Below are 14,620 nucleotides of genomic sequence, written 5' to 3' on the forward strand. Positions count from 1 at the left end.
TTTAGTTTTACAAATTACTCCTCGCATTAAATATAAATTTTGCTAGTATCTGAATTTGTGAATTTTTAATATTTATTTATATGCTAAATCATAAAAACTAATAGTTTTTCCGTTTATGCTATAAAACTATATTTGACTTGAATCCCGCGTACCTACACTACGCGCGAGTATTTGATCTCCTTCCAATAATTTCATGTCAGAATGGGGGAATTTCTCATATTTCTCAATAGAATTATTGTTCAAGTTCAAAAAATCTTCACCTTTGATAAAGAATTCACATAAGGCTCCTTCTTAATGAGTATCCAGAATAATTAATGTCTATCCTATTTTTACATCGTCAAATGGAAGGTCGTAAGACCTCTTTAGTAACCATGGCAATATGCCATAGGTTAGCAGATACGTCACCTGAATTAATACACAAGCCAATTAAAAAAACATTAGATGTCATTAGTCAAAAAAAAAAAAATGAGGAAAGAGATATTTCTGTTCGTACTGATTTCTCCGCATTGGCTTGAATTCAAAGGTGAGTGACCACTAATCCAAACAAAATCACGACAAGGTTTGTTATTAGGGAGAATTCCTTTTAAATGACTTCTTCTCATCGGAGTAAAAAATATTATACCCACGCTTTCCGAAAGCGGTTGGCGTAAAGAAGAAAACTTTTACCAGAACGTATCCATCCATTCTCCAAGACATTTAGGAATATAGAGATGTCGAAGTAGCATTCGCTTCTCCTTTACTCTTAGCTTTCAGGGTAAACAGTCCCTTTATCAACTAGAAAGAAAAAAAGACTGGGTCATTGTCTGGTAAAGTGGCCTAAAAATAGCATAATTGGCAGTGGATCGTTACTTCAAATGGATAACCATGTGAATGACTTTTCTAGGACCATGAATAGGAGCTGAGAAAAATCTCGAGATATAGTATTGTAGAGCAGTAGGGGTAGAAATCCATCCTTAAATTGGAATGTGATGTTCTCTAAATTAATAAAGTTTTTGTGTGTTGTTGTTGTCGTTGGGCTTTAGGTGCAAATGGAAGGTCGTAAGACCTGTTTAATAACCATGGCAATATGCCATAGGTATATTGCCATGGTTACTAAATTATTGCCAATATGTGCCGTTCAGTCGAAGTCCCTATCAGCGGCTTCGACTGTATTGCGCCATTGTGTATTATATCTGTACTGTACAAGTGTTTTCACGGGCAGGTCTACATGTTGTACGGGCTGAAAAACCCGGAATTATTCACGCAAAACCTCTACTCCACCGCCTGAGATTTTTGTGTGACAATAATTTCATTTGGAGAACAATAATGATGTTAGCAAGAGTATTATAGAAACTGCAATAATTTTCTTAGGCTCAGTGATGGCTCATTATACTGGTGCTGTATAAACTTGCATCGTGTTGCTACCACTAATACTATGCATGTACAGTAAACTTTAAAATTGGTGCATAGAAACAACAGTGTGATGTTATTTATTCACTGGATTTGTTGACGCATTATTAAAAAAAAAAAAAAGTAATAAATGAAGCGTTGTTCAACATTTATCGACTGAAACAAGTTATTATTAAAATAAAAATTAGATAAACTGAAGCCAGTTTTTAATTTAATTCATAAAAAAACAGGACGGAGCCCGCCAAATGCAGTTGAGAGCATATTAAACATGTATATAACAATAAGAATCGAAACGAGCTAGTTTTAAAAATTTCATAGCTTACTAAAAAAAAAGTAATAAAAATTTAATAAAAACTAGACAATATATAAATCTGATATAATCATACGGAAAGGAGATGTAATAAAATCATATTGAAAAGAGATGTAATAAAATTTATCTTAAGCTACGCACGTGCATTGCGGAATTTACAAAAAAATAAAATTAAATAAAACAAAAAATAATAACATGGCGTATGGTGTATCCCACAACTTTTCTGTTAAATGAACATATGTAAATAGTCCTACCCATCTAGTTGGGTTTTTTTGTTGTTGTTATTCGAATCTCTATATATAATTTGTTATAATAATGAGTTAAAAATTTTTAAGTGGTATAACTTTTATATTCATGTACAGAAATGAAAATAAATAAATAAAATAAAAATAGTTTCGCATAGTGTTTAGATTTGATAGTTCTGTGAAAGTTCTTGAGAAAAACGTGGGATAAATAGAAAATCAGTCACTTGAAAATTATTTTTTTAAATTAAATTTATTATTATTAGAATTTCGAGCATCCCTTGCTTGCTATATTTCACCGTTATAGCAAAATAATAAAAACTATCGGTTATGTTGTTAATTTTGTCATTTTTATTAGCAGTAACGAGCTTTGTTACTAACCATGTAAGTCAAAATATTATGCTTCAAATGTAACGGCCAAAGAGATAAAGTTTCTAGATTTACGATCTTATCAACGTCCAACATCAATCTGTGAGATTTATTTTAAGTAAAATTTCCTCTTGCTAATCCGTTTAGCAAGTTACATGGATATTATGTTACCAGGAACAATGATCACTTCTTTTAGTTTCTATTGAGAGGAACTAGAGACGAACTGTGCCAAGGTGTTGTCATGTTCTGTTCAACACCTTGTAAGACGCAGTGTCTGTCAAGTGTCTCTTCATGCACCTGGCACAGCACTCAAGGATGACGAGCTCTAGTTTGTCCAAGGAGAAGGACACATACACAGCTACTTAAAACATCAGGTGTGCCGTATGCAAAAGAATAGTCATTCAGTCTACTACTACACTATGTTGACAAAAGTGAGCATTCATCCCCACCAATTGTGGTTACAAACATGCCTTGCATTGAAACGATATATATTATCTCTAGAAATTTAATATGGACAGAGTGAATCCATGATATTCCATAGGCCGAAGACGACCCATGGAAACGTCCAAATATTTTTCAATCAGTATCGGTAGGCATTATAGGAAAATTTTAATCGTAAACCAGAGTTTTTAAAACTTTGCTATACCGCGACTTCTAAAATAATAAATGAATTTGTGCGACCTCCATAAATGAAACTAATACTGTATTTCATTTGGGTTAGAAGTGATGTATGTATTTCTAACTGCATCTGTCAATGCTAACACGTTGGGTAATATTCCGAGAAACATGCTATATCTTAAACATGCTACACCAAAATGTTTTGATATTAGTAGTGGCCGTTTTAAACAGATGTTATAACTGTGTTTTTAAATAAAATACTGTATGTTTACATAGATTCCGGACTTTATGGTCATCCTGTAGTTCATGGGGGTGGCTTATCATGTGCGAGCTGAGTTCCATGTTGTTCCGGTTGAAAAACCTAGAATAACTTTTTTTTTTTTTTTTTTTGTTAGTTGTTGGCGCATGGGCTTCTGTGGCCATAATGCACCTCCCAAAGTTTTTTACATTTACTTTGATCCAAGCCCGAGGCGGGATTCGAACCCGCGACCTTTGAGTTGCCAGGCAGGAACTTGAGCCACCTGACTAGCCCTGCCGGCCTAGAATAACTGACCGAAACCCTGTTCGCTCTGTCTGAAATCGGCTAATTACAGCCTTGATTGAAGAGATATTTAAGAATGCCTCCAATCTGCAATGGGATTGAAAATCCACACTTCTTATGGCTAAATGGCTATACTGTTGCAGATGATGAGAGTAACAAGATCGTCCTTGCTGATGCACATTGTTTCTATGTATCCTTTTAATGTTTCAAATTAATAAACTCAGTGCGAACTGAGCAAAACTTCAACGTATTGACATTTTATTCAGACTTAAATAATTTTTAAATTCTTTAAATTTAAAATTTAATATATTTAAATTTGAGGAATTTTTAAATTTCATGTAAATTACAGCAGTGAACATTGTTTACATTTCACTGCTGCAGGGAACTGATTCTCGTACGTTTACTCCTCTGAGTATGGGTCGAAGCAGAGTTCTAACATTATAATTTGTTCGTGTTCCTCCTTGACATGTTAAAACTTGTTCAGCAGGAACGTCTAAAAGTCATTTTATATAGTTGCCGAGTTAGTCGTTTCGAGCAGAGTATAGAATTTTTTCTGTTGGAAAACAGGCAATACACGCAGTTTGCAGACAGGATATATTGATACCCCATGGCTATAGTTGCCTCGACAATTATACAAGAACGTTCAGTTCTTCAGATGGTACGAGAAACACGACTACACCTTGATTATTCCCTCCTTATGAAAAAACTGAATAACTGGTCAACGTGAAGATTGTGGAGTTCCATTGTGGTTTTGTGAAACAACTGATTTCGTCATCGCGCGCCTGTTTACGTAGCACAAGATGTGATCCTTATCATATATTGTGTTCACCGGCAGATTTGCATGTTATATGAGTCGAATAATTCACGAGGCTATAGAGTTCCACTTACATTTCTCTAAGGTTTCACAATGATTTTGTTTGAAACAGCAGCGCAGCCGGGAATTTTTTGTGGGGGTTGGGAGAGGGTTTGAGGATTAGAGCCGCTGCTCTCAACCTGGAAAAATTACGCAGATATTTTGTTTTTTTGTTTCTATAGAGTGTCTTTGGGGGGGGGGTGAAACCCGTCAGTCACCATGAGTGTTCTCTTGATTTGAAATATAATTCTATGCTTTACTTAATAGCTTTGACAAGCATTTTCTTATACCTTCCTTCAGAATCTGCTTAGTCAAAACTGCAGTTTTTTTAAAGATCATATTTTGATTTAATAATTCGAATAGAATTTAACAGTTCTATTAAAGAGTTGTCAGGCGTACGTGTTTTTAATATAAGCAGATTTCTGTATCTGTCTGAAAGTCTTCATGATTTTTTTTTCATGCGTTTTGTGTCAGTCTTGGTAACTGATGGTCAAGATAAGACATTAGATAATTTTTTTCAATAATGGTCTGAGGTTTTGATGAGTCGCTCATTTTTAATATTTATTTGGTCATTCTTCGTTTTGTTACGCATCCAATATAATCACAGCCCCCCCCCCATTGCCTGTATAATTCATTATCTTTTCTAAGGTTCAGTCCTTTTAGTTGAGCATATTCCATTATACCCCCCCCCCGGGATCCACCACTCTGTGACAGGACTGAGGTTTGATTCCTTCGTATTTAAATAGAAATTCTCTATATCTTTTTTTATTATTATTTTGGCAACTGTAGTTAGCTGGATTCTCTAGGATACCCGGACTTAGATTACACACATACTAACCGTACTAGAATATATGTAATAATGTAATACAATTCACTGACTCTTCATAGCCTGAACTGCCTTGTTTACCTTAAAACAACTAAATCCAACTGTAGTTAGCTGGATTCTCTAGGATACCCGGACTTAGATTACACACATACTAACCGTACTAGAATATATGTAATAATGTAATACAATTCACTGACTCTTCATAGCCTGAACTGCCTTGTTTACCTTAAAACAACTAAATCCAACTTTATTAGAGCGAAGTCTCGAGAATTATTTAGGCATCTGTTAACCAGCGCACAGTAAGAAAATTCACCAAGTCACAACTAAGCAGTTTACATTTTGTTGTCTAATTTTGAGCTGCTGACCAGAATAAAGCATACCCTGCTAGTTGCAGCAGCCACCTACAGAAGTATTCTGTTAAGTTTTTCTATTCCCATCAAATGAGTGCAAACGGGGAAATTGAGCTCCGGTGTAACTTCAACGTCATTCATCTTGCTAAAGATAATGAGTTATTGTCAGAAAAATTATTTATTTGGATATTCAGTGAATATTTGGGTCTCACTTAGGTGTTCTAATTGAATTAATAATATATTTTGGTCTTGCTATAATATTAGAGTACTGTACTTGAAATAACCTATTAAAGACTTGTCAAAATCTAAGAAGTTCAATAAAGCCAAGTTTTATTTTAATTTATTTATCAATGTAGAATAATATATTAAAATATATTGTTCAGAGGAATAAGTAATTCTCATTTTCAATTTGAGAAACTTCTGTGATTCGTTTATCTCAGCAGACAGTGTTACATGTATCCAAGAGAAATGTTTATGTAATAAAATACCTTAAAAAAGGATAATATAAGAAGAAAGGTGCGGTGAAGTAAATTTTTTATCATCACTGTTAGTGTCTTCTACACTTCAAATAAAATTCCTGGGTTCACTACACGAAGCAAATAATGTTCTGAAGATTTGAAAGAAAGAACTATTCCCTGCCCAACGTATTTAACGCAAATGGTCTGTTTTGGGAGAGATCTTATAATGGAGAGGCTTCGATACGGCCACCAGGACAAGTAGAATTTTCGCCTTCATTGTAAAGGCTTATGGTGGCTGATAAACCAGCGCCACAGTTAACAGTAAGCCGTGCCTTTTTGTAGCATTGTACAGATTCGATCATGGAATATGTGAGTAGGTTACTCCATAGCCTTTCTGTACTATTTCTGTTCGATCACTTTATGTTTTAATTTCTGAAGATAAAAATAAAATTTCATTCTCTCATGGGAATTCTAAATATAGTGAGCGACTTTCTGAGATCGTTTATATCAGTCTTCTTTCTGCCCTTCCTGTACAAGTAATGGGTCGCGGTATCGAGTAACGTCCAACTAGGGCACCTCTGTCAAGCCGTGCTTGTAAAACGGTACCTTAGAAAGGAGGTTAGTGTGTTAAGATTTAATTAATTGCATGCGATGTATTTTTACTTATTTTCCTAATCTACCCTCCATCTACAGTTGCATAGGTTCTTCCTTGTACTTTCTAGACCATTTCCAAACAACAAATGTCTTTCTCTAGCGTTTCATACACAATGAACATTGTATAGAACACGTAATGGAATTATGTCTAGAAAATTATCGTTTTATTTGTAAGTAATGGCCCGTTTTATCTTATACGTTTAAGTCCACAGTTCTTTAAGGTTCAAAAAACTAATCGTACATAAATTAATGATAGCAATATAAGGGTGCTTATATTTTATAATACGTTCCCAAAATAACAATTTTAATTTTTTCATTTAGTGTACACACAACTAAAATTCAAGCCCTGGTATACAAAGAAACATATTTACTTAATAATTTATTTCTAGGAGGACGGAATTTACACAGAATCAAAATCAAGGTTGAGCAATACAGTCGTAAGACGTCACTGAGCACATACGAAATACTATAAATCTAGTCATTTCGAAGACAGCATCAACCAATCATACACTAGATGGACATAATCTACTAGGAAGACATTGTTCATTAACAGCTGGTGATAACAGAACATACTTTTATCACTATTTAGTATTATAGACGAAGCATAACCACTTCTAGCACCAATTATCGACACCAACAGAGATACAAGTAACGCCAGTTCATTTGTGTCTTAAAAAATATGAATATTCACAATTACGGATTACACAAACACATTATCAAAATGTATAGTATACTGTGGACAAATACCACATAATAATAGAAAAAATTACAAATATAAGAAAAACACTTTTACAATTTTTTAACAAAACACTTATGACTGAAGACAGCACCATCTGGTATACAAAGTATACATATCTTGATATTTACATAGTAAGTGTGGCAGGTCCATTGTCCGAAATATTTGGAAACATTTCGTGTAGTTGGATATTTTGCAACCTTTTGAAGGCTGCTAATTAAGAACTCGGGTGGTTTTAAAAAGCACATTATTCTTTCCACGACCAGAAATCTGTTTAATTCCCTGTAGTGTGGCTGTGTGAGTTGCTTCCAGGATAATGTTTATAGCACATGGAGGTTATCACAGGATTTTGATTTTGGATAGGCTTTCCTCAGAATTCTTTTAATCACTCCTTTTGCTCGCCATGATGCCAAGTCCAAATGGCGCCCCCTACCCTTTCCTTGAGATACGCTGTCTCTTTTCTTTCTTTGTTTTTCCTGGTGTTTTGCCTTGATTCTGATCTGTGCAAGAATGCCCACTAACAGTTCGTCTACTTGATGGTTGATGCCTACTGAAGTCTCGATGTACTTGCAGCCCTGATCGGTAGCTAACGAACGTCCATCTATTGAAAATAATAAACAGAATTAAGAATCTAGACTGGACTGTTTAATAATAAAAAAGTATCAGTAAGGTGTTACACCTTACTGATACTTTTTTTAAAAATGTGCATTAAGCATCAGAATGAAACTGTGTCTACAAGAATCCAACAGGTAACGGACAAGACGACATATATGCAAGCAATGAATAATTAAAAACGTAATTTTTAATACAGTAATCAAAGAAAAATGTTTATTCAGATCCAAAAAAAACAAAGAAAAAACCATCTAGTGCTGCTGCTTAATTTATAAAATTCATTATCAACCGATTTTTTTTTATTTTAGCAGAAGTTCTTATACTGTATATTCTTTAAATTATATATACAGTACTATACTATCAAAAGCATTGATAGGCTTGGCAAAATAGATTACCACACGTTAAGCTCTTATTTCTAACAAGATGTTAGATTTCAGGAGAACTCATGTTAGTTCCGAAACGAATTTTTGTATTTCGATTCTGACTACTCAGTTGCAATTCTAAGTCCCTAAGTTGTTCAACTGATTTCAAGTCAGGACTCTGTGCTGATTATGAAAGAATTGTAACTCTTCGAACCAAATTGAAGTTTTGCTCTCAGATTGTGTACGAGAGGAGTAATTAAAAAAAAATTAGTTACACTAGAGCTCTGATTAACTTGTTAAAATTTCGAGCACCACTATAGGCAGTGTCTTTGCTGGATTTCATAATCAATTGCTTTTGAGCACCAACTGAAAAAAATTAAAACTTAATCATAAAGCTCCCGTCAAATCTGGTGGATGCGTGCTGGCTGCCAGATATGTGGTAATTATTTCCACACTTGTTTAAATAAATTGAGTGCTCAAAGTAGCAGAAATTCATAATAACCAAACGGCGGATAAAATCTATGTTCTCTCAGCGCCTTTAAAAATCAGGTTCTGCTTTCTAAGAACCTTTGTAAGAAAATGTCTTGCAAATTAAAATAAGGCACAAAATGTCGGTTTTAAAATAAAAAAAGCGCTTCTGCACCGTCCTATTACTTTGATTTTTTAACAATAACCCGGATGTTGCTTTATGCATTTTATCATTAGTTTTTTTATTTTTTAAAATTTCGCCTACCTTCGGTATTGACTGTTCTCAATCTAACAAGATCAGTTTTGTTCCCCACAAGTATCATAGGTTTGTCTTCTTCTTCACTGTACCACTGTTGAATTAATCCCAAAAGATGTTTAGCTTCCAGGTAACTGGCTCTGTCTGTAACGGAATACACCACCACGTAGGCATCTGGATTTGGAACACTATTACGTCTTCCGTTCTGTAAAATAATGAACATTTGGTTAGTTACTACATTCGTGATGTTGATGTGCAAGAGTTGAACATAATTTCATTATTACAGGGTACACTATATTACATTCTACAATAAAGATGACAAAATGGCTTTATTAGATTTAGTAAGAGCTCATCAAATCACAATTTGTAAATTCATTAGAATTGGCATCGTAAAGATGTTGTGGATCGAAATTATCTATTATTTTTTACCTTATCAGTAATCTTTAATTTATCCATCCCTTTTAAAATTTATTGTTTAAATCCAGTAATCTTGAAAGTGTTTAATACCTTTTAAATTTGGTTTTGTTATTTAGCTATTTTGTTTTGTAGGTTACTTTTTATATACAATTCAGTTGAAAATGAATGGGCATAAATAAAATTCTTCCACAAGTTATGTTTATATCTATGTCTGATGAGGGAGAAAAGTTATTAGCCAACGACTATATTATATTTAATGATGCAAAATGGAAAAAGGTTTCAAAGAGGCAGTTAAAAATATTTACCAAGTAACTTTAAAAAAAGGTTTCTTCCCTTAAAATTCTGCAGCGTTTTTAAGAATAAACGTATTTATTTTATTTAGTATTATTTAATACTATTTTATTTAGATTATTTAATATTTTAATATTCAAGTATTAGAAACAAAAGAAACGGAAAAAAGAAGCAGATTCAGGTAAATAGTAAATACATTCCAGAACGAGAGATAATAATAAGTTTTAGTAAATTGTAAAATTAAAAGTTGGTTAGACTTAAACCGAACAGGAGGAACACACGAATTTAATAAGAAGCATAAGTGATATTCTGGAGATCCCGCATTATTCTGTTTATAGTTTCTTTTTACTGTTCAGTTGAAAAAATAATCTGATTGTACAAAAACTGATTTTCTCTAAAAATTCACACAATTAGGGTATTTAAGCATACAAACTTTTATCGTAAATTTTGGCGAGTAATCGACAAGCATGTAATATATTCAATTCAACATTAAGGATGTTTACATTTTTCTCATTTTTTTAAATAGGCTGTATTATAGGTTAATATTTTATATTCGAAATATTTCATTGCGATTTGGTTTCACTAACTGCGAAATTAAATATGACTAGTTGAAGGAGACAAATGGGCTGAAAGACTGTAACTGGATCACAATAAATATTAAATCAAATGATACTTCCGCAATATACATCAATAACTGTTTTGTTTTCAGAAAAATGTACTCACTGTTGGCATTCGAAATGGATGATATTCAACAAATTCTAATTCCGACTCTTCTCCATTTAGAACAATTGCAACACACTTCTCGTTATATTCATCTGTAAGTAAAATAATAATTGTTAACGTAAATATAGCTTAATATAATTTCAGTTAACTTTTAAAGAAATAGTTCAGTTTCATCCTAATTATCGGTTACCTAGTACATCACAACACACCGAGACAGATTGGATATATCAGAATGGTTATATTGGAAATTTTCATCATTATCCTAAATACTAATATTCTGCAGCTAATTCGTTTTATGAGGAGCAGTTTCTTTATTTTTGTACAGGTACTGTAATATACTATATATATATAATTTGTAGATACGTACTTTGTATACAAAACGTTTGACAAAAGCTTGTCGCGAGAAGAGTGACGTCACGCACTGTTTACAGTGGCGTGCATCTTTCCAAATGACTCATGCAGTTAAATCTACAAACACGTCACTTGCGCAAAACGATAGCAACTTCACTACAGTTAGGTAAACTCCGAAGGATATTGCACAAAAATATTTCACCAACTGTATTAACTGTTATATAAGCAATTTTAAATAGTTAAGTGTGAGTACTATGTGTGTATATATTGTACAAATATAATTAACGATATGTCTCGTATGACAGAAAGCAATAAATTTAACAGTGACATTCAGTTCAATTTAATGAACAAAGAGAATGTTTTTTTTTTGTTTTATTGTATATTCTATTTAATTTAGCACTATTTTATTAAAGATAGAGGAAATATCAAAATAAAATGAAATAATTAATTTATAATATTTAATATTTCAAATAATTATCCAATTAACTTACATAACATTCATTAATTTAACTCGACCAACTCTCTCAATTAAATTAATATAATTTTAAAAATATAGACAAAAATATATTATTAATCAATTTACCTTGCGAAGTGTCGTGATCACAGATGTATTCTGAAGTCATAAACTGATGGATCATCGCTGATTTTCCGACATCTGATGAACCTAAGACTAGCACAGTATGTCTAGTGGAATCATTAGATTTCGTAAGGTTGGTCTCTTTTGTTAATGGACTTTGATCATAGTGGGGAGATGAGCTGGGCGTTACAGAACTCTCCATATCATCACCTTCGGAAGATATTGGACTTGTCTGGCCACTTTCACTTTGAGAAACAACTGGATCCGAATTCGATTTGAACCTAAAGGAATCTCCTCTATTGATTACTCCCTTTGAAGTCACGGCAAAGTTACGTAGGCGGGATACCTCGTTTTCGTCTCCAGGCAATGGTAGAGATCGATTTGATACTGTTCGCTGAGTACGAACGCGGCCGTCGCGAGATTCCGTTGTGCTGTTAGGGATGCTAACTCCGCGTTGACGGGGATATCCTTCTAAACCTGGAGACCCTGCCTTCTTGGTTTTCCTCACTGAATTTTGACGAACCCTGGACTTTTCAGAATAGAGACGATCGGTAATTGGACTCGCTCTGTCAACTTTCGGCGCTCCGGCGAGTGGGGATAAGATCTCTGCTGAAGACCGAAAGATTTCAGATTCATCCCCATGCTGATCGGCAGAGGAAACTATCTTATTACGTTGCGTTCTCTCGTATCCATATCGTTTTTTGTAGAGTTTGTCCGCTAGTCCCGTGTAACTGATGTCTGAGGCACTTCTGGGAATATATAAGGAGTCTTGCTTTGAAGGACTGTTAGAGGAAGGTTCCATCCGGGATACAATATCTCTAGTCATCTTGAAAGGTTGACTGCCGTAACTTTTACCAAAACGTTTGATTCCTTCTGGGAAATTCAAAGTTCCATCTCACAGCTTTGTCCAACTGGGTAGAGTCTGTCAAAGCAGTTCGACTAAATAAGGCTTAGAGCGAAGTCTTCACTGCTGTCTTTAAAATAAGAGGACGGTATGGAGCGTGGGAAGCCAACGCTCTCCCATTTATGCTCGTCGATCTCTCTACCACGTGGCCAAATGACGTCATACTTGGCAATTCGTCAGCAGCCGCGTCGGAGGTGTGTGTGGCTTGTCATTCCCGCATCCACAGACGCAGGTAATCCGAGAGAGAGAAAGAGAGGGGTCGATTCCGCATAATTTCAGCAGTCAGAGTCGGGCCAAATGCCAAGAGTGATTTCAACGGAAATGGTTGCTTCTGTGTCGCGAAATAGACACGTGATTAATTCATTTGTAGATAGAGGGTGATGGAGTTTTTCTCTTGAATAAACATAGAAAAGGCTAAAGAACACAGTTTTCTCTAGAAGACTATTTTATTTTCTTGGTTCTTTTCCATTCTTTCACTAGACTCTCTTTAGATTCTTGACTTGTTTTCATTCCCAGCGTTTCACGTGTTTGTACTGACAACAAGATGTAAGCATCTTACTATGCGATGTTACCGTTTAGCCCTTTGTGTATTTCCACCCTTCAACAGAATATATCGATGTTTCTTCATATTCAAAAATTCATATTAAATGTTTATAACGACAACCGGATCTGTTTGAACACAATTACCTGTGCTATTCTGTGTAATAACGTTCTGAGCAACAGATTGTAACGGAAAATACAAAGAACTATCGAAAAAACAGCAGTGATAGTAGGAAGAACTAAATATTTTTTTCGACTATATCCCAAAATTATATTCCTTCCAGGGTTGCAGAATCAAGGATGTAGACTGGTAGGCAGAGATATTTATATATATATTTTAGTGACGATGGTAAGGGCGTATTTGCACATAATAACAAAGTTGCAGTCAAACTATGGATAGGCTTACTATAGGTATATTTGAAGATCTAGAGACATGATAATTTAAGGAACAGGAGAAATTGGTGGAAGGGAGTTAAAGAGGCGCCATAAATCTCAACCTGGCTTTAGAACTTGTATATTTTTCTACAACAGAAAATACAGTAAACAAATTATCAGTCATAAAACTGAATCCTTGTCTGTCGATATGAACTCTATGAAGGGGACCTGGGGAAAGCGATTTCCCCTGGGTGCACAGGTAACTGTAGTGCTAAAAGCTAATTTCTACTAGAAAATAAGAAAGGGTACAGAAATTAATCCTTCCTTTCTTCCTAGCATTGTGACCTCTCACTACGCTACTGATGTGTTTCTTTATTGAACACGACAGTTTGACGATCAGTTGAAAAACTACAATGTTCTCAAAAGGCTTTTAAAGGGTGGCAGAATCTTTTCCAGTGGAAAATCGTCTTCGCTACCAAACTATTTGTTCGTGTTTCTGAGGCACATCACACTTACTCAGAGAGCAATTTCCAGCAAGCCAACAGCAATTTAAACTGTAAGTCGGTTGAAGACAAATATCTTGATCAAAAAAATATTTTTTCGTCTAGTTACGCTCTCCATGTTAGCATTAATGTTGTATTCATTGTCATTATCCCGAACTCAATGAGCGTTAGCTACAACTATTTTGAATACCCATGGGTTTATTTATCCATAACGATAAATTGGTCAGAGCAAACCTCTTTAGGACTCCATAACAAAGTTAGTGATTAAAAAAAAAAATAAATAAATAAAAAACAGCAAGAAATGAATTGGCCCCTAGTTCCAACATATCTAAAATCGTTAAAGAGAGAGAGAGAGAGATTTTTTTGAAAAAGCTAATGAGGAAATTTTAGAATTTCACATTTTCTGAATGATCTTATGCAATCGGTGATGGAGTGTGGTCATTGACCTTATGGACAGGCTTAATCAGAGACACGCACAAAAATGTGATTGGGGTGAAGATAATTTCATAAAGAAATATTTTTCTAAATTTAAGGGCGTGGATTTGTTTCAGTAAAAGAAGAATTAAAGTCATCCATTCAATTTCCGTAGCCTGAAAACTGAATAAAATGGAAATAACAAAGCTTTTGCAGATTTCGGGTGGGTTAATTTATCTCCCGTCCTGCACTGCGGGACGCGACTTATTTTTAGAAGGGATTATGCATAGCTAATTAAACTTTAACACTAATATGACGAGTAATTGCAGGTTTTCATGGAAATATTTACCCCTAGCATTTTTGCTGTTATGGGCATACATGTAAAATTTACTTATTTTCGCTGATTGCAATAAAGATATATAGATATTTCTTTAGTCTGAAATAAAAACCATTCTCGTGTGCCGTATGTTGGCTGTCAATA

General features: G+C 34.3%; 1 protein-coding gene across 1 annotated transcript; it reads right to left on the bottom strand.

Annotated features, from left to right (window-relative positions):
- Positions 1–7,392: 7,392 nt before the first annotated feature.
- LOC150082915 (uncharacterized) lies at positions 7,393–12,378 on the bottom strand. Its single transcript, XM_090377669.1, has 4 exons — positions 11,410–12,378; positions 10,476–10,567; positions 9,054–9,249; positions 7,393–7,947 (listed from the first exon to the last, which is right to left on the bottom strand). The coding sequence occupies exons 1-4, from the start codon at positions 12,227–12,229 to the stop codon at positions 7,667–7,669; spliced, it is 1,389 nt and encodes a 462-aa protein (XP_090233795.1). The 5' UTR covers positions 12,230–12,378; the 3' UTR covers positions 7,393–7,666.
- Positions 12,379–14,620: the final 2,242 nt, after the last annotated feature.

The sequence above is a fragment of the Mastigoproctus giganteus genome, chromosome 7, assembly GCF_048544385.1.
Source record: "Mastigoproctus giganteus isolate SK-2022 chromosome 7, ASM4854438v1, whole genome shotgun sequence".
Taxonomy (NCBI): Eukaryota; Metazoa; Arthropoda; class Arachnida; order Uropygi; family Thelyphonidae; genus Mastigoproctus; species Mastigoproctus giganteus.

What these genes read in the sequence shown, in the direction of transcription:
- LOC150082915 (XM_090377669.1), bottom strand. Translation starts at nt 12,229, where the DNA reads ATGACTAGAGATATTGTATCCCGGATGGAACCTTCCTCTAACAGTCCT. An exon ending in ATCCATTTCGAATGCCAACA is followed by an intron (nt 9,250 to 10,475) that starts GTGAGTACATTT and finishes ATTATTTTACAG; the next exon opens with AACGGAAGACGTAATAGTGT. An exon ending in GAGAACAGTCAATACCGAAG is followed by an intron (nt 7,948 to 9,053) that starts GTAGGCGAAATT and finishes TATTTTCAATAG; the next exon opens with ATGGACGTTCGTTAGCTACC.